At 31.3% G+C, this 18,605-nt stretch overlaps 3 protein-coding genes across 3 annotated transcripts; all 3 read left to right on the forward strand.

Moving 5' to 3' along the window:
• The first annotated feature begins 6,726 nt into the window (after positions 1-6,726).
• Positions 6,727-9,356, forward strand: LOC112803055 (UDP-glycosyltransferase 74F2). The gene is made up of 2 exons (XM_025846510.3): positions 6,727-7,519; positions 8,403-9,356. The coding sequence occupies exons 1-2, from the start codon at positions 6,848-6,850 to the stop codon at positions 9,135-9,137; spliced, it is 1,407 nt and encodes a 468-aa protein (XP_025702295.1). The 5' UTR covers positions 6,727-6,847; the 3' UTR covers positions 9,138-9,356.
• Positions 9,357-10,332: 976 nt separating this feature from the next.
• Positions 10,333-12,651, forward strand: LOC112803056 (riboflavin biosynthesis protein PYRD, chloroplastic). The gene is made up of 3 exons (XM_025846511.3): positions 10,333-10,856; positions 11,194-11,492; positions 11,822-12,651. The coding sequence occupies exons 1-3, from the start codon at positions 10,440-10,442 to the stop codon at positions 12,435-12,437; spliced, it is 1,332 nt and encodes a 443-aa protein (XP_025702296.1). The 5' UTR covers positions 10,333-10,439; the 3' UTR covers positions 12,438-12,651.
• An 888-nt stretch (positions 12,652-13,539) lies between these two features.
• LOC112803057 (uncharacterized) lies at positions 13,540-17,534 on the forward strand. The gene is made up of 8 exons (XM_025846512.2): positions 13,540-13,991; positions 14,301-14,413; positions 14,506-14,555; positions 15,229-15,462; positions 15,622-15,774; positions 16,328-16,423; positions 16,528-16,548; positions 17,034-17,534. The coding sequence occupies exons 1-8, from the start codon at positions 13,684-13,686 to the stop codon at positions 17,199-17,201; spliced, it is 1,143 nt and encodes a 380-aa protein (XP_025702297.1). The 5' UTR covers positions 13,540-13,683; the 3' UTR covers positions 17,202-17,534.
• Positions 17,535-18,605: the final 1,071 nt, after the last annotated feature.

Consider the following 18,605-nt stretch of genomic DNA (forward strand, 5'->3'; position numbering starts at 1 on the left):
CATAGTTTTTTTTTGTGACTTAAAAGAAATAAACAAAAACTAAGAACGAGAAAAAAAATAAGAAACTATTTAAGAAAGACAGTCCCGCTACTCTCAAATTCTTTTCAAGGCAACGGAAGCTCCACTTGGGGAGAAAGGGTCTTCGTTGCGGTCTTTGTCATGATGTCTGCTACTGTATTTGTATCTTTCAAGGTCAACCGAAGATCAGCACGCCATTTCCAAGACATGATATCTCGAATTTTTAACACCAAAGGATCAATAAACCCAGAGCAATCTTGTGAATTATTGACAATAGTAAAAGCCTCCACACAATTTGTCTCACATATAATGTCTCTTTGTCCCGAGTTTCATGCTAAAAGAAAGTCTTTCCAAATAGCAAACAACTCTCCTTGCAAAATGCTACGACTCTCAATTATTCCCAGACAGCCTCGTTGTCACCTTCCCTTCCAATCTCTGCTAACACAAGCAAAACCAACTCGAGCACCACTACCAGGATAGCTAGCATCACAATTAATCTTAAAGGTACCCACTGAGGGGGAATCCAAGAGCCACTAATGGTTGAGGGGATAGACAGTCGTTGCAACTCAAAAATATTTCGGAGCTCCTTTTCCAAGGACAAAGCCATACCAATCACCTTGTCTGTGGTCCAATGGTCGTGAGGATAAAAGATCTCGTTATTCCTCGAACGCCAAATCCACCAGAGATCAGAAAAGAATCTAATATATCATAGTTTTCAATCTTCAGCTAGCAATGTTTTTTTTTTCTTTTTTTTCTCAGTTCATTAGTGGGCGACTGTTTTTTTTTCATGGTCACGGGTAGATACATTGCCAGGCCAGCCCATATATCCTCAGGACGGTGGCCCAATTATTGTTTGGCGGCTTCGGAAGAATATTTGTTGGTTGGGGCTCTAAGCCCCCTTGTAAACGAAAAAAAAAGGAAGAATATTTGTTGGTTTTCTTTGTATTGTCTTTTTTCTTTCTCTTTCTTTACTTTTTTTAATGTTTAGACACAAAAAATTCTTAATAAATAAATATAATTAAAAAGAGCCTTAAAATATTGAATAATTAAGATAATTAAAATATAAATTTTAACTCTTTTAATTTATTATAAATATATTTAATAAATAAAAATTTAAAATTAGTTTTTAATTAAAATTTTCTATTTTTAATATCTTTAACTCGAGCCTCACAAATGGCATCGCATAATCAAATCCTACGCATTTACTTTTTCATTCCATCTTACATGCTCTACTACCATCCAAGGGCCTAATAAATTAACCATAGCATGTTCCCCGCGGTATGCATGTTTAATTAAATAATAAAATTTTTTTATATATATAAATATCGAAAATATTTGGTAAAATAAATAAATAAAAATAGGAGAATTTATTTTATTTAACATTTCAATAATTTTAGCATTCATTGTCGGTTGTTACTCATCATTCTCTTCGCCAGCTCGTCTACTTTATCCCAACACCGTTAGTGTTTACTTTTTACTAGTTTTGTATGTTTTATTCTTTTTAAGTTTTAGATATTTTTTTCTTTAGGTTTTAGATAATTTTTTAAATAGTGTTAGATATTTTTTTTTAGTTTTAAGATATTTTTTAAATAATTTTAGATTTTTTAAAATAATTTTAGATTTATCTTTTTTGTTAGATTTTGAATAGTTTTTGTTGTTATATTTTTGGATTTTTTTTTGGGTAGATTTTGAGTATTTTTTTTTACAATAATTTTAAATGTATATTTTTATTTAATTATATATATATATATTTAAATTTTGGATACCTCTTTTTATTTAGTTTTAGATATTTCTCATTATAATTTGAATTCAGATTCCTCTAAAAAGAAAATAAAAAAAGACACTCAATGGACGGTGGTAGGCGACGCAGACAATTCTGAGTGATAGATAATGGTTGCGACGTAGATGACTTTTGAGTAAGGGAATGTGGGATATGGTTAGTAAGAAAAAGAAAAAGATTTTATGATTTTTTTTACTGTAAATGAAAGTGAAAGCAAAATTACGGTTACTTTTGAATCGAAATCGTGTTTTTTTTTTTATTTTTTTAAGTTTAAATATACAACAAATTAGTTTTTAATATGTCAAACTAAAAGATACCATAAACAACTAAAAAATTAATTAGGTTAGATGAATCAATACAAAGAAATTGGAAAATATCTAAAAAATGTTACATAAGATGTCATTAATTGCACCTCCAATCAAATAAGGATTAATCTCCACAAACAACCTTTTTTATTATACAAGTTATACAAGTTCTGAAAATTCCTAATCCTTAAAACGCGCTTCTTATAGCATGTATGTGTCACGCGTCTCCTTAACAGATTTTTCAATCAATCAACGCGCAAATATATAATTTCCTTTTTCGAAAGGATTTCGTTTTCTTTTTTGAATTCCTTCTGCATTTTCTTGTCTTTTCTATTCGATCTCTTTCGTGCGTTTTTCTCTCCCTTTTCCTTTGCCGTTTACGTAAGTTTCTCTCTTTATTCTCTTTCTTCGTTTTCTCGTTTTCCATTATTTTTGAAATTAAACTCTGAAATCGTTTTGAAGATAATGGATGATTCAACTTTAGATTATCAGCTGAATCAGAGCGAAGGGGATTTTGAATTCAAATCCAATGAAGTTCCTGAGGTGTGATTTAATTTCAGTTAATAATTGAATTTGAATGTGAATCCAGTTAGTAGTTTATAATTGTGTAGTTGAATAATGCGTGAACCTTGTCTGTGAAATTTGCTGTTTATTATTCCTTATTTGAATTGAATCTAATGTACTAGTTCTGATGAATTTTCTGTATTTTATATTAGACGTTCGGGTGTAAATCAGGAATATTTAAGTGTATTTTAGGAAAGTTTGGGTGTATTTAAAGTTTATGACTTTTCATCTCACTGAGAGTAAATTGTCTTATTCTTTTAGTTGAATTGTTTTAGTTTCTGTTTAATGATAATTCATGAATATGATTTTTGTTATTTTTATGATGGTTTTATAGTTCTATTTGCATTCTATAGTTTATACTTGTGTTTAATATTGTGTATTTTTTGTGTATTTTTGCAGCCCCTCTATGGTATTGATGAGCAGTTTGTTTTCTACATACAAGCATTTTTCTCATACAAGTCTTCTCCTTCTTTTATTGTTTTGAACCCAATCAAGTGGTTGAGGTGTGGTTCAATTCAGAAAAAAAAATGTAGCATTAGAGGAAATATTTTTCTATACAAAAATGCTATTTGTACACTAAAATCAGCTACTAAAATCAGACACCAATGTATTTTTGTATAAATACATGTGTGATTTAATTTATTTTCAATGTATATTTGTATTCCAGTATATATTTTATACTAGTGGCTTACTTTAGTGGCTAATTTTAGTGTACACATAGTATAACTCATTTTTGTATTTGCACCAAATTTGGGTGTAAAACGAAGATATTTGGGTGTAACACGAAGATATTTGGGTGTATTTTAAAGAATTTTGGCTGTAGTTTTATTCTTATAAGTTCTGCATAATTTATAGCTCTTTCTCTTCCTCTTCCTCATCTTCTGCTGCTTCTTTTTTTTTTCATCATCATCATCACCATCTTCTTCTTTATTTCTTATTCATCTTTTCCTTTTTGTTTTACATTCTCAAGTTTTTTCTTGTTTAACTCTCTTAATAAGAATAAAAATAAAAAATTAAATAAAGAAGAAAAAGAAACACATAATGCTCTAAAATTATTTAGAAAATGATGAACTTACATTCATTTAACTAAAAGAAAGAAAGAAATAAGAAAAAGAAGAAGAAAAAAAGACAGCATTAGAGAAAATATTTTTATGTACAAAAATGCTATTTGTACACTAAAATCAGCTACTAAAATCAGCTACTAAAATCAGTCATCAATGTATTTGTGTATAAATACATGTGTATATTTGTATTTCAATATGTAATTTATACTGATGGTTGACTTTGGTGACTGATTTTAGTGTGCACGTAGCATAACTCATTTCTGTATTTGCAGCAAATTTTGGTGTAAAACGAAGATATTTGAGTGTAACACGAAGATATTTGAATGTATTTTAAGGAATTTTGGGTGTATTTTTATTCTGATAAGTTCTACATAATTCATAACTCTTCTTCTTTCTCCTTCTCATCTTCTGCTGGTTTTTTTCATCATTATCACCGTCTTCTTCTTCTTCTTTTTTCTTATTCATCTTTTTTTACCTTCTCAAGTTTTTTCTTGTTCAAATAAAGAAGAAGAAGAAACACATAATGGCTGTAAAATTACTTGAAAGATGATGAACTTACATTCATTTAACTAAAAAAAAGAAAGAAATAAGGAAAATAATAAGAAGAAAAAAATATAGCATTAGAAGAAATATTTTTTGTACAAAAATGTTATCTGTACACTAAAATCAGTCACTAAAATCAACCACCAATGTATTTGTGTATAAATATATGTATGCTTTAATTTATTTTCAATGTATTATTTGTATTTTAGTATGTATTTTATACTGGTGGCTGACTTTGGTAGTTGATTTTAGTGTACATGTAACATAACTCATTTTTGTATTTGCAGCAAATTTGGGTATAAAATAAAGATATTTTGGTGTAACACGAAGATATTCTGGTGTAAAATGAAGATCTTTGGGTGTATTTTTATTCTGATAAGTTTTGCATAATTCATAACTCTTCATCTTCCTCCTCCTCATCTTCTGATGTTCTTTTTCATCTTCTTATTTTATATCTCATAATTATTTTTTGGAGAAAAAAATCAAATAAAGAAGAAAAAAATACATAATGTTGCAAAATCAAAAGAAGAAGGAGGAGAAACACAATGATGAAGATGAAACACGCGAAGAAAAAGGAGGAGAAACACAAAGAAAAAGGAGAAGAAGAAGGAAGAAGAGGAGGATGATGAAAAATGTGAAGAAAAAATGACAGTTATGATTTTCATTAAGAAAAAAGAAGAAGAGTCGTTCTTAATGGTGAGGGAGCACTTTGGAAACGTAATGCGCGTGTTAACACGTTTTTGTGGGTGAGTGTAGCTTCTGATAGGTTTGGCCCTACTTGTAAGACTTGTAAATAAAAAAAATTATATGTGTAGCATGACTGATCAAATAATTAATAAAATAATAATTGTCAAGTATAATTGATTATAATTAATTTATTTTAATCAATTAAATCAAATAAATTAAAAATATCATCAAGATAAAACTACATCATATCAAATCATATCTAATTATATATAAAATTTTGGATGATTAAATCACATCTAATATCATCATAATTCAAATCAAATAATTGATATAATAATAAATTAGCTATAATTAATTGTAATTGGTTTGGTTTAATAATCTAAAAACAAAATAAAATAAAAAATATTCTCAAGAAGTAACTAAGTCAACTTTATCATTAAATACTTAAAATTCAATCCAATTTAGAATTTAATGTGATGTATGAATTAATCAAATTAATAATTGAATAATTTATTTGATATAATCAATTTGATTTAACGATGAGAAAGAAGTAAAGAATAAATCAAAAAGAAAAAGTATAAGTAGACAATGAGCATATTAAATAATGTGAATAATGAATATGTCGAATGTTCAATTCAATAGATATATGTAGATGATTATGTTTATTATTTTTAATTGGATGATTATTTCTTTTTGTTCGATTTACTCTTGCACAGTTAACAATGGATAGATGTTGCAGATGATTGTCGTCATGTTAAGGTTTAAAAGATAATTTGGGAGTGGAGTATTTTTTTATTTTATTGAGTCAATTCTAGAGCCAATTGTTCACATTATTTACAAAAGTCATTGTCTACCTAGCAAAATCGAATCAAAAAACACTTTAATGAGTACGCTATGTCAATTCTATTATTAAATACGAAATTTGATAATTAAGTTGGATTGGTCGAGTAATCAGCTCACTCATCCACTTAGGTAATTGTTGGAAATTCAAATTCCGCTTTGTGTAGGCAACAAAATCCATTAAAATACGACACGATACAGAATAGGCGAACACGCAAATTTAAAATTCTTATAAGTTATAACACATGGGGACACGACAAGAAAGTTTTCATTAAAAATATAAAAAAAAATTTAAAGTTTTCAATACATTTGTTTTGCATTCATTAAATAAAAAATATTTAACACTTTTCACTAAAAATATTTAACACTTTTCACCGGTGGTAGTAAGCTTATAATGTGTCCTAAACGCACATGTCGCCTAAACCCATAAAATATAAAATATTTTTTTGATAAATTAGAATGATATTTTAATATTTTATTGATATTAAAATATAAATTAATTTTTTTAATTTTTAATTATATAGAATGTTTAAAATATATTTTTAATTTATTTAAAGAATACATATTAAAAATAAGGTTAGACACGCTGACACGTGATGGTAGTTAAATGTGTGTAAATATGTCCAGAAAAAAATATTTTAATTTTTGTTAAGATACAATTCGACACATAACACGCGCGCAGACGAGTGTCGATGAATATTGTATTCAACACCCGAATACAATAATTAAAATAATTCAGACTATTGTCTGTACTTCATAAATTAATAAAATGCAGAATCCCTAAAAAGTCAAAACAAGATAATTACGAGGTCTTGAGACATAAAAAAGCGAAAAAAAAAAACAAATAATATTGTCTAAATTAAAGAATAAAGACAAAACATATTCATCATATATATAAATCTTCAATAAAAAATTTATTTGTGTTAATTGAAAATTTAAGAATTATTTTAAGTCTCTATTTCATTATTTGTAGAATCTAACCAAATATATATACATTAGGAACACTAGCAACAAATCATTCAATCATCCAAAAAAGTTTGAAGAAGATGGGAGAAGAATCCAAACATGTAGCTCACTGTTTAGTGTTGGCTTACCCAGCACAAGGCCACATCAACCCCATGATTGAGTTCTCAAAGCGTTTGATTCAAAGAGGATTGAAGATAACAGTTGTAAGCACGGTTTCCTTTTGGAACACCACAACCCCCCACACTTTGAAGAGCCTCTCATCTCATCCTCAAAACATTCAAGTTGAGAGCATCTCTGATGGCTATGACAATGGAGGCCTAGCAGCAGCAGAGTCCCTAGAGATCTACAAAGAAACCTTCTGGAAGGTTGGTCCAAGAACTCTCTCAAATCTTATTCAAAAGCTTGCAGGTAACAACAACCCTGTGGATTGTGTTATTTGCGACGGTTTCTTGTATTGGGCACTTGATGTGGCAAAAGATGAGTTTGGGATACTTGGTGCTTTGTTTTTTACTCAACCTTGTGCTGTTAACAACATATACTTCCATGTTTATAAGAAGTGGTTGGAGTTGCCACTTTCAGAGTCAGAGTATTTGATTCCAGGTTTGCCTAAGCTTGCAGCTTCTGAGTTGCCATCTTTCTTGTATGACTATGGATCCTATCCAGGCTACTTTGATATCATCAGAAATCAATTTTGCAACATTCATAAGGCAGATTGGGTGCTTGCCAACACTTTCTATGAATTGGAGTCTCAGGTAATTAACCAATCTGAAAATGATACGTGCACATATTATGAAATTAATCATTATATATTTATGTATTTTATACGAGTGACTGATTTGTTGGGCTAATATAATCCTAAGTTCATAACTAATTGCTAATGTTGTACTTAAATAATAATATTTTATTTTGGCAATAAGGGAATGCGAAAATTACATGGTAAAAATTATACGGTAAATAATGATAGGAAATTAACTTTTAGTTAGTTAATATTAATTAATTTTTTATTATAAAATTATTTTTAATTTTTATTTTTTTTGAAGATTTAAGTTAGGGATGTCAACGGACAGGACGGGGACAGGGGCGGGGGCGGCGCGGGAGATGCCTCTTTGCTTTTCATTCCCGTTCTCAGATTTGCTCTCTGTCCCGTCTCCGTTTTCCGGAGAAATATTGCTCTCCATTCTCATTCTCCATACGGTCCTATTTTTCGTGGGGATCCCATTTTTCATCTATCTGATAGTTTTAACTAATTATTAATTTTCATATATATATATATATGTGTGTGTGTGAAATGACTAAAAACATATATAAGAAATAAACTATTAAGGACAATTCAATCAATTTATGAATTTCGGGAATTAACGGGGACGGGGCGGGAATTTCCATTCGGGTCCAAGCACCTAGCTCGAGAGAATTTTGTCTCCCGGTCTCCATTTCCGCGAGAAAAATTCCCCACAATCGAATCCCCATTTGGAGCAGTCCTCGCATGGATCCCGTGTCTTTGGAGTTTTACTATCCCTAAGTTTAGTATTTGAATTACGATTTAAAATTTAGAATAAAAGTAATTTTTTAAAAGTTGATTGAAATTGATTTTTATTTTTCTATTTGATGGAAATCTGGTATATGATTTCTGTTTAGGTTGTTAATTGGTTGAAGGAGATTTGGCCACTAAAGACAATAGGGCCATGTGTGCCATCAATGTACTTGGACAAAAGACTTTTACATGACAATGATTATGGTGTTAGCATCTATGACCAAAACATAGATTCTTGCATCAAATGGCTCAATGATAAGCCCAAAGGTTCAGTTGTTTATGTCTCTTTTGGAAGCATGGCTGGTCTCACTGAGAAACAAACAGAGGAACTAGCATTTGGTTTGAAGGAAAGTGATTGTTATTTCTTGTGGGTTGTTAGAGATTGTGATCAAGTTAAGATTCCAAAGTGGTTTTTGGAAACTGATGATTCAGAGAAAGGTTTAGTAGTTACATGGTGTCCTCAACTACTAGTGTTAACACATGATGCTGTTGGATGTTTTCTTACACATTGTGGTTGGAACTCAACATTGGAGGCTATATGTTTTGGAGTTCCTACAATTGCAATGCCACTTTGGACTGACCAAATCACAAATGCAAAGCATATTAAGGATGTTTGGAAAATGGGAGTAAGAGTTGATGCTGATGAGACAGGCTTGGTTAGGAGGGAAAGTATTGGAAATTGCATAAAGGAGATTTTGGAGAGTGAGAAAGGGAATGAGATAAAAAACAATGCCTTGAAGTGGAGGAATTTGGCTAAGGACTCTGTTGATGAGGGAGGAAGTTCTGATCAAAATATCACTGAGTTTGTGGCAAAATTGGCTCAATTATGCTCTACATGAATTAATTGATGCTTTGCTTGCTCAGATTTGTTGGTGTTACATGCATTCTAATAAGTTTGAAATTAATAAGGTTGTAATGGCTGGTGAGCATTTACATGTTATGGTGATATGCTCTTACTAGTGTTGCCATTATTATTTTTCTTTTTGTCATCTTGTAAGTCGTATTGTTATAAGGCAACTGCTCAAATGAAGATGGTAAAAACATCTTCTTGTTTAAAAGTGTGACTTATTTATTTAGTTACATTTTAAATAAAAACAACACTTTTTTAAATATTAAAATCTAATCATTCAATCTATCATCCAAAATATAAAAAAAATATTTTTACATGAAGACAATTATAAAATCTTCATTTTAGTATCCACCTTATTATAAAGTACGTAGTTGTACGTGCTTCAGTAAAGTGTTATTGTTAAAAAAAAAATGTATTAAGTATCTAGATCATCAAAATAGGCTAAAATCATCGAAACATTCTCTTTACTCTAAAATTAAATCTGTTTAAAATTTAGATTAAACGAGTTCAGTCTAATTAACTGAAAAAAATAATGGATTAAATAGATTAACTCGTGGGCTAAAATAAATTTCAAAAAATTTAAAAAATTTGACTAATTCGTGGACTAAAATGATTCCTAAATTTTAAAAATTTTTTGTCAATTAAAAATATTTTTGTTTGTTTAAAATTTGAAACTTAAAAGTAATATTTTTTTATCAAAATATTCTTTAAAATATAAAATTAAAAGATAAATAGATTAATCTGTTTAATCTATCAAACTGATCATAAACGGTCTAAACTAAAAAATTATAGTTCATAAATAAAATAAATTTAAACGGACTAATCTATTTAATCCATAAATTTATACAGATTGGGTTTAAATGGATCGAATTGCCATTTGACAACCTTATAGATATGTAATTATATGATTATAAACTCTTCAAATTTTATTATGGAAATAATTTTACCATGCAATAAATACAAATAATATATTTGTTGAGGCAATAGCATATAGGTATTATGGAAATTTTATTGGTGAAGAGTAAAATTGGGTCAAGAATGAATATTTTACTAAATTTAGAAAAAAAATATATACATTACTCATGATTGATTTTTTTTTTGGATTTTTTATTAAAAAAAGTAATTTTTATAGACATTCCCCCTTTATTAGGGTTGTATTTAGTTCCGCCGATTTTTCTTTCTTTGATAAAAAACTCGCTTTGTTGTTTTATTTTATTATTAATATTATTTATTTATTTATTTATTTTTACCTTTAATCCTACATTTTCTGCATCTTTCTCTTATCACAATAATGCAAGCACAACTCTTTTCACTCCCACACTGCACTCTACGTGTGCCCAGATTCCTAAACAATGCATCTTCCCCAAATTTTGCAACTTTTCAACAACCCCATCACTCCTCCAAGCTCAGTTTCAATGTGGGTCTCAATCATTTGTTTCAAAAATCAATTTTTTTGAGTCAAAGCGTACCTGGTTTGATGAGTAGCTATGATGGTTATGTGGGTGTAGTAGCACAGTGTGGTCTCTCTAATGGAGAAAGTGATGTTGGCGATTGTGATGATGGGTTTTACATAAGAAGGTGTGTTGAGCTTGCAAGAAAAGCTGTTGGCTTCACAAGCCCCAATCCAATGGTGGGGTGTGTTATTGTGAAAGATGGGAAAATTGTTGGTCAAGGGTTCCACCCTAAAGCAGGTCAACCGCATGCTGAGGTATGGAACTTCTCAAAATTTTTCCTTTTATTTGTTTTAATACAATATTACTATATTATTATGTGGATTGTGCATCTTTTTACAATGTATTTTATGTTGGATTCTCTATAGGTTTTATTGCATTGGTATTTCAGTCTAACATGTATCAGAATTAAGAAGCCTAATTTGAATTCTGATGATTTCCTTGTGAACATAAGAATATATTTGTATTTGTGACCATAGTTTTCATTAGTTATGATTAGAAAGAGAATTTGTAAATTTGTAACTCTTCATCCAGGTTTAGAAAGAGAATGCCTTTGGTGATGATTATGCTGAGAAAGTAGATGGGAATTTTCAGGTGTTTGCCTTGAGAGATGCTGGAGATTTGGCAGAGAATGCCACGGCCTATGTGAGCTTAGAACCCTGTAATCATTTCGGAAGGACTCCACCTTGCACTGAAGCTTTAATCAAAGCCAAAGTGAAAAAAGTGGTGGTTGGGATGGTGGATCCAAATCCCCTTGTGGAATCCAAAGGGTTGGCTAGATTGAGAGATGCAGGTATTGAAGTTGTTGTTGGTGTAGAGGAAGAGTTATGCAAGAGCCTTAACGAGGCCTTTGTTCATCGCATGTTGACCGGAAAACCTCTCCTTACATTGAGGTAATTTAAATCCTCTTCTTGCTTATCATTAATGATTTTGGTTCTACTTTTCTAGAGTTGAATCTACTAGAATTAATTCTGCAAAGCAGATTATGATATAAAAGTGATTTATATTGGTAGTTTCTCTAAAAGCCATTCCAAACAAAAAATAATTATGATCTTTAAGCTGATAGGAGAAGGTAACATTAATGGTTATATCTCTAAGACTGTCCAAACATGTTTCCAAACACACTCATTCAGGCACGTTTGTTCTGTTGGTGCACATAGAAGTTTTGGTTTTTAGCATATAATGCTATACATTTCATAGCATTGCCTTTTCTGCTTTGCAGATATTCTCTTTCTGTCAATGGGAATTTTTTGGACTTACTTGGGGATGAAGTTACAGAATGTGGTGGATACTATTCACGTTTATTACAAGAATATGATGCAGTGATACTTTCCTCTTCCTTATTCAGTGGGAACATATCAATACCTTCATCTCAAGAACCTGGAGCAAATCAGCCGCTCCGGATTGTAATACATAAGGATTCTAGTTCTTCAAACGAAATTCCGCTTGCTGTCAATGAAGTTACTGATAAAGTGATAGTTTTTACAGATAACGGAACAGCAACTGCTCCAGAACTGGCGAAAAAAGGAATCGAAACCGTCATTTTGAATCAGATAAATCTAGATGTGATTCTGGACTATTGTAATCAACAAGGGATGTGCAGTGTTCTGTTAGATTTGAGGGGAAATTCCGGTGAGTTTGAAGAGCTTGTTAAGGAGGGAATTCAGAAGAAAAATATTAGTAAATTTGTGACAGAAATTTTGCCTATTTGGAATAGAGGTAGTGAGATAGATCCTCTAATACCGGTAAAAAGGCTAGATCAAGGAATCCAAGTGGAAAATCTAAAATCCAAGTGTTCAGATCAAAATGTTATAATTGAAGGACATTTTAAATTTTAAGTAACTGGGAATTCTGAATCAACTATTTTGATCAAGGTTTGGATGCCTATGAATTTTTCCCTATTCATTTGCTATGTATGATTTGATGTGAATAATTCAGGTACGTTAGAGTGTAAAATAGCCAATTATGTAATTTCAATGTATTTTCATGAACAATGATGATAGTGGAGAATGGAGATACATGGGAATAATACCACAATCAATTATCCTTTCATCTTTGTTATTCAATTTTGTCAATGCATGTACACAATTTTGTGCAATGAAATAGGTTTTTTGCTCAAATGGTATAGCTTTTTTATACTCACCTCGAGGTCGCGAATTCGAGTATCACTTTTAACTTAGAAAAAAAAAGGTTTCTTTGGCATTTCATACAGTTGCTTGGAGATATTTTTCAGAAAGTCGGATCTCTAATTTAGCACTGTCAATTGAAACCAAATCCCTAGGGCCAATTTTAAATTCTTCAACTTAATTTCAGTCCACATTTTAGTTTAATTTGTAGAACCTTAATTATATTTTATGCGATTTTGTTAGATAGACAATGACTTTTGTGAACAATGAGTTCTAGAATTGACCAAATAAAATAAAAAAATATTTTATCCCAAATTATCTTCTAAATCCCGATATTAGGATAACTATTCGCACATCTAGTAAATTAAACATCTAGGTAGTGTTAACTGTGCATGAGCAAACCGAATTAAAAAGAATAATCACAATCCAACTAAGAATCATTGAACATCCAAGATATCCATTATTTATATTATTTAGTATTTTCATTGTGTATCTCTATTTTTTCTATTGTGAAAGATTCTTCATAATATGTAAGATGTTTTAATTTGTAGAAATCAATTGATATATCAATTATTTAAAAAGATGTTGCAAAATGAATATTTTATTTTTATAACTAAAAGAATAAAAAAGGTTGTAGATATATCGTTTAATGAAATAGATATGTTGATATGCGTATATATGTTACGCTAATAATGCAAGACAAAAACACAAATTCTGCGATTATATCGATAAATATTATATTTATTTTATTTATTTAAAAAATCCAACCTGTTATCTATAGTTATGAAAATAATCAAAATATAGATATATTTATATTTATATTTATAAAGTAAAATTCCACGTGGTGCGATATGGTGCAGGAGTGAGATTGCGTTGCGATGTACTACGAGTCTACGACCATGGTGATTGTTGCCACTGTGGCATTTTGGGATTTTCCACACAAGAAAGAAAGGAAGGAATGGCGCTAACAACTTCTCTTCAGAACTACCTCTCTTCTTCACTCATTTCCGCCAGTGGCAATGCCGCAACAACGGCCATTAAGCCACCGAGAAGTAGCATGATTACCAGCGTGAGAATGCGGCACTGGGCGGTTCACGCGGCGGCGCCTGACACAACAACCGCAAGCGTGGAAGGGTTCGAAGAAGGAGTGCTGGTTCGACCGAACTGGAGTGGGGAGACTCCTCTGTCTCGTTTGGTTGCAGCTCTCATCTCTTTCAAGCCCTTATACTCTCTCCTCAAGCTTGGTGCCAGGCAGGTTTTCATAAGGTCAATTCCTCTTCCTTCGCGCTTAATTTTCATACAGTAATTTTAGCAGTAGTAGTAGCAGTAGTATCTATTATATATGCTCAAGATACATGCAAGTATTTCCCTAATTCGAAATGCTTGAGTTATCTGATCAAGGGGGAAATGAATGAATATGCTATATACATATGATTTTCGGATAGGTTTTTATATAAGCAAAAGTTCAACACCTCAGATTACAGATTCCACCAATTTTTAAATGAGCATGTCCAAATATAAACATTCTATCTTTTAAATTTTTTCTTAATTTTGGTTATTGTGAATAATGAACAGTACAGCTGAGAAGAAAAACATACCTTGGAGGGAAATGACAAAAGAGATTTTAGAGTCTGAAGTGTATAAGGAGCTGGAAAGCATTCAAAACAATTCTTTAGTATACCCAGATTGTAATCTCCTCTGTCTTTTTACCCTTCTATGCATTTTTGTTTCCACTCTTGCTTGTGCAAGTTTAATGATAGAGTGGCAATCCACTTCGCAGATTATTTGAACCCGTTCCATGCTTATGAGGAGGGAAATCTTACATGGCTGGTAAGTGGTAATTCTTTCACAATTTTAGCAAATTGCAATGGATGGTTTGGTCAATGATCTGTAGTCCTTCTAGATACATATGATGTGTTCCTAACTGGTAGGTGCAAGCTGTGCACAGCTTATGGCTGTTATATACACCTGTATTTTGATGTCATGCAATTAGTTCTACTTTGTGATAGTCAAAGATGCTATACTGTTTTGTGCCATTGGAATGCAAACAAGACGGCAACACCAGAAAGTTTTGTTAATATGTACAGTTGTATCTTGAATCTTGTTTCAAAATCTCTACTGAGCCTTCAGTCCTGGCATACATCTAGTTAGTAGGGACAAATGTTTGCTGCATTTTTATTTTGTTTCTTATTTTATTTCGACAGTGACTTTTGCGAAGGTAGTATGATTTAGCTGAAGTGTGTGATCATTCTTTGTGTCTATCATATTTGCAGACAATTAACTTTACTTGCTTATGTACATAAGCTGATAAGCGATCTTGAATTGTTTGACAAAAGTATATTGTCTTATGTATTATGTAGCTTTTTCTTGTTTGTTTCTTTGACAGTTGTATACATCGGGTCTTTTCTTGTGATGGAAATCTGTTGGTGATTTCTGCTGTCTGCAAAACTGCAATCTCAAAGAAATAAGTTTCAAATCTGAGTTATATTATTGTTTATGATAGGCAGCAGCAGAAGCGGAGCCTGCTACAATGTCAATGGCAATGAGGGCAATTCCAGATGCGTCTTCAGTAGATGAAGCAAATGAGATAATGCGTGGAAATTGGATTCGTGCAATTGAACAACACCATATAACTTATTCAGGAACATCCACAGTCCGTGACGTACTAGATATTGGATGCTCTGTTGGTGTGAGCACAGGATATCTTGCAGACAAGTTCCCCATGGCCAAAGTTACCGTAAGTGAGATTTTTGCTGGATGAAAATAAATTTTCCTACACTATGAAGTTGCATTTATTGAGAGTTTACATAACAAAATCATTCTTGAGTCTTGACCATCTTGAATTTACCAAGAATGAAAGAAGCCTTTCACTTAAAGATTGGTATGGTTGTTCCAGGGGCTAGATCTGTCACCTTATTTTCTAGCCGTGGCTCAATACAAGGCTAAGAGAGGAGTTCCTAGAAAATATCCTATAAGATGGATACATGCAAATGGCGAAGACACTGGCTTGCCAGCTAAATCATTTGACATTGTGTCTATTTCATATGTGGTATGCCTTTTAAACTCCTATTAAGTCCTTTGCTAAAGTTTCTGAATTGTGATATATGTATGCCTGTTTCTGTTAATCTATTCAACAAATGAGTATAAAAATCCCTCTGTACTTTTGCAATGAGAATTGCTTCATGATATGATAAGGTTGCTGCTATGGACACTTAGAACATGTGCATTTTCAAGGTTCTAATTGGATGACTGATCTGACGAACTTTTGGCATTCTTGCATCAAATCTATTCAACTTTCTGTTGTCATATCACTATATACCAGTGTAATCTCAAAATATTAGTTACTTCTCAAGTAGTGGAATCTTTGAAACTTTTGTGGATTAATAGCAATGTTTCCAAACATGCATGACAATGGACTATTGACTAAAGGTGATATTTGTTGCATGTCACAAGTTCTAGCCAACAAGGGGATGGTTCATGACATCTTTTGAATGCTGTTCTGATAACTGTTAAAGTGATACATGCATAGATGGATTGGTGAAACATAGTTTTGGAGAAGTTATGTAGTAGATTTTAATTCAGGAATCCATGATATTATGCAGTTTCATGAATGTCCCACAAGAGCTATAGTGAACATAGTAAACGAAGCATTCCGTCTCCTTAGGCCTGGAGGCACTCTAGCCCTGACGGATAATTCGGTATATATTGTCTTCACTTCTTTTAATATTTAGTTTTTATTTTATTTTAACTTGTATTTTCCTGTAGAAAGAATTTCTCATATTATTACTGCTGTCTTCTGCAGCCAAAGTCAAAGATCCTTCAGGTATTGTCCCGCCTCTCCGCGCAATCATATTTGATTATCCATGAGATAAGACATTTCGTGCGGATTTTATCTCTTATTGTGTCAAACCCATAAGCATTAACAAGTGAAAGGAAATTTGACAATGATCCACTAATCTCTAACAATCCCAATGCTGAGAAATTCAAGTCCAAACTTTCGTGACTTTTGAAATCTTAGCGAGTTTCCAACATCCAACTATTGCTAATTAACATTTCATAAAGGAAGATCCATTACATCAAATTGTCATACTACCTTTATTTCTATATTCTAATGACTGAACATTAAAAATCTTTTCTGTGAGACATTAAATCATTACATACCAGAAGCAATATTGTCATATTGCTGAAGATTATGAAGACAGTTACAGAAACTCTTATAATGTTTCTCATTTCAGAGGAAACAGAATGAAGTGAGATCTAGAATCGCATAGAACGGCTTTCCGTGTTGAAATCTTTTATATCTTGCAGGAATTGTCTCCAGTCCTATTTACATTGATGAAGAGCACAGAGCCCTTTCTTGATGAGTATTACTTGACAGATGTAGAAGAAACAATGAGGAAAGCCGGTCTTGTGAACATAAAATCATTGCTTACAGACCCAAGGCACATGACAACAACCGCAACCGTTCCTCAATGAAACATATTCTTTGAATTTGGCTTCAAACAAGTTAGCCCTTGACTTATTATGCGTATATCATTCTGTTCTTCTGGTGAACACAACATTTCTTGATGCCTAGATAGTTAATGGAGAACTCTTTGAAACGGTCGATGTATGTCACCTGTCAAGTTGAATAGCATATAAAAATTATGTATCTATATTTCACTATAATTTTATGCTCATTCAGCACGATAAAATGCTAATTCAGCTAGGGGATGGATCTATGTCATTTCAAGCACCACATAATATTGTAATTATCTTTGTAGCAAAGCAACTATCACTAAAATTTAAGCAATATATTATGCTTGGTAATATGTGGTTATTATCTCGTAGAGTGCGCGATGTGACTTGAAAATCAATAATGCCGAGCAGAAAATCAAAGTCAGAGTAATATGATGGAATTGGATGTTGGCAACCATGGTGGCTTATTGCCTTTGTGGTGATAAATAGGAACAAACAGTTCAAATTGCTTACTGAAATGTTAGAATGATGTTGTGCTATTATTGGAGATTGAGGTATATATATTGGAAGGTTCATGTTGGGTCTAAGAATAAAAATATTGTTTCTATGTAGTTGACAAAATTTGCAAATTATTTTTTATATTGGAGCGAGAATGGTGTTTTTCATGGATTGTAAGGGTGTTAATATCAAATATCAAATGTGGCACTGTCTAATTTAAAGTGTAGGAAATTGGTTCTTTCGATTTTGGGGGGAGAAAAGGGACAAACGTTAGATAATCTGATTTGTGAACTTCGAAATAAAAAAATCACAACTAACAAAATGGATTTTTCTATTTAGTATTAAATATTTTTAGAAAATTCTCTTACAAAATAATTGGACCAACCAATTACACATTTCCATACCAAAAACAAAACATATAAAACCAATATAATTTAATTACACACTGTCTTGGTCCATAATAAAAAAATTTAGCCGAGAGAGTTAGCTGAACAAGATATGACCCATGTATATATGCACAGCATCATTACTACATTAATGTTTGGGTAAAATTTGCAAAAATAAAAAACAAGGCTCATATCCATTACCAGAAAACGAAAAAGTAAGTATTATACACGTTAAGTAAGTATCATATCCATTACCAAAAAGCAAAAACGAGTTTATTGTATGAATTTCTAACTACCAAAAACAAAAAAGTAAGTATTATATATTCTATTTATCTATGTTCAACAAAAACAAAAAATATATTTATTCAGTCCCAACAATTCTCTATTAATTTGTTTCTTTTTCTTTTGGGGGTAAATTTCCATTTATTGATTTAGAAGAACATATCATTAAAAAATTGATGATAGTTGTACACCAAAAAAAAATTGATAATAGTTTTTTTTTATTTTAAAATTATGATACGCACTATAACCGTTTTCT

The sequence above is a fragment of the Arachis hypogaea genome, chromosome 5 (assembly GCF_003086295.3).
Source record: "Arachis hypogaea cultivar Tifrunner chromosome 5, arahy.Tifrunner.gnm2.J5K5, whole genome shotgun sequence".
Taxonomy (NCBI): Eukaryota; Viridiplantae; Streptophyta; class Magnoliopsida; order Fabales; family Fabaceae; genus Arachis; species Arachis hypogaea.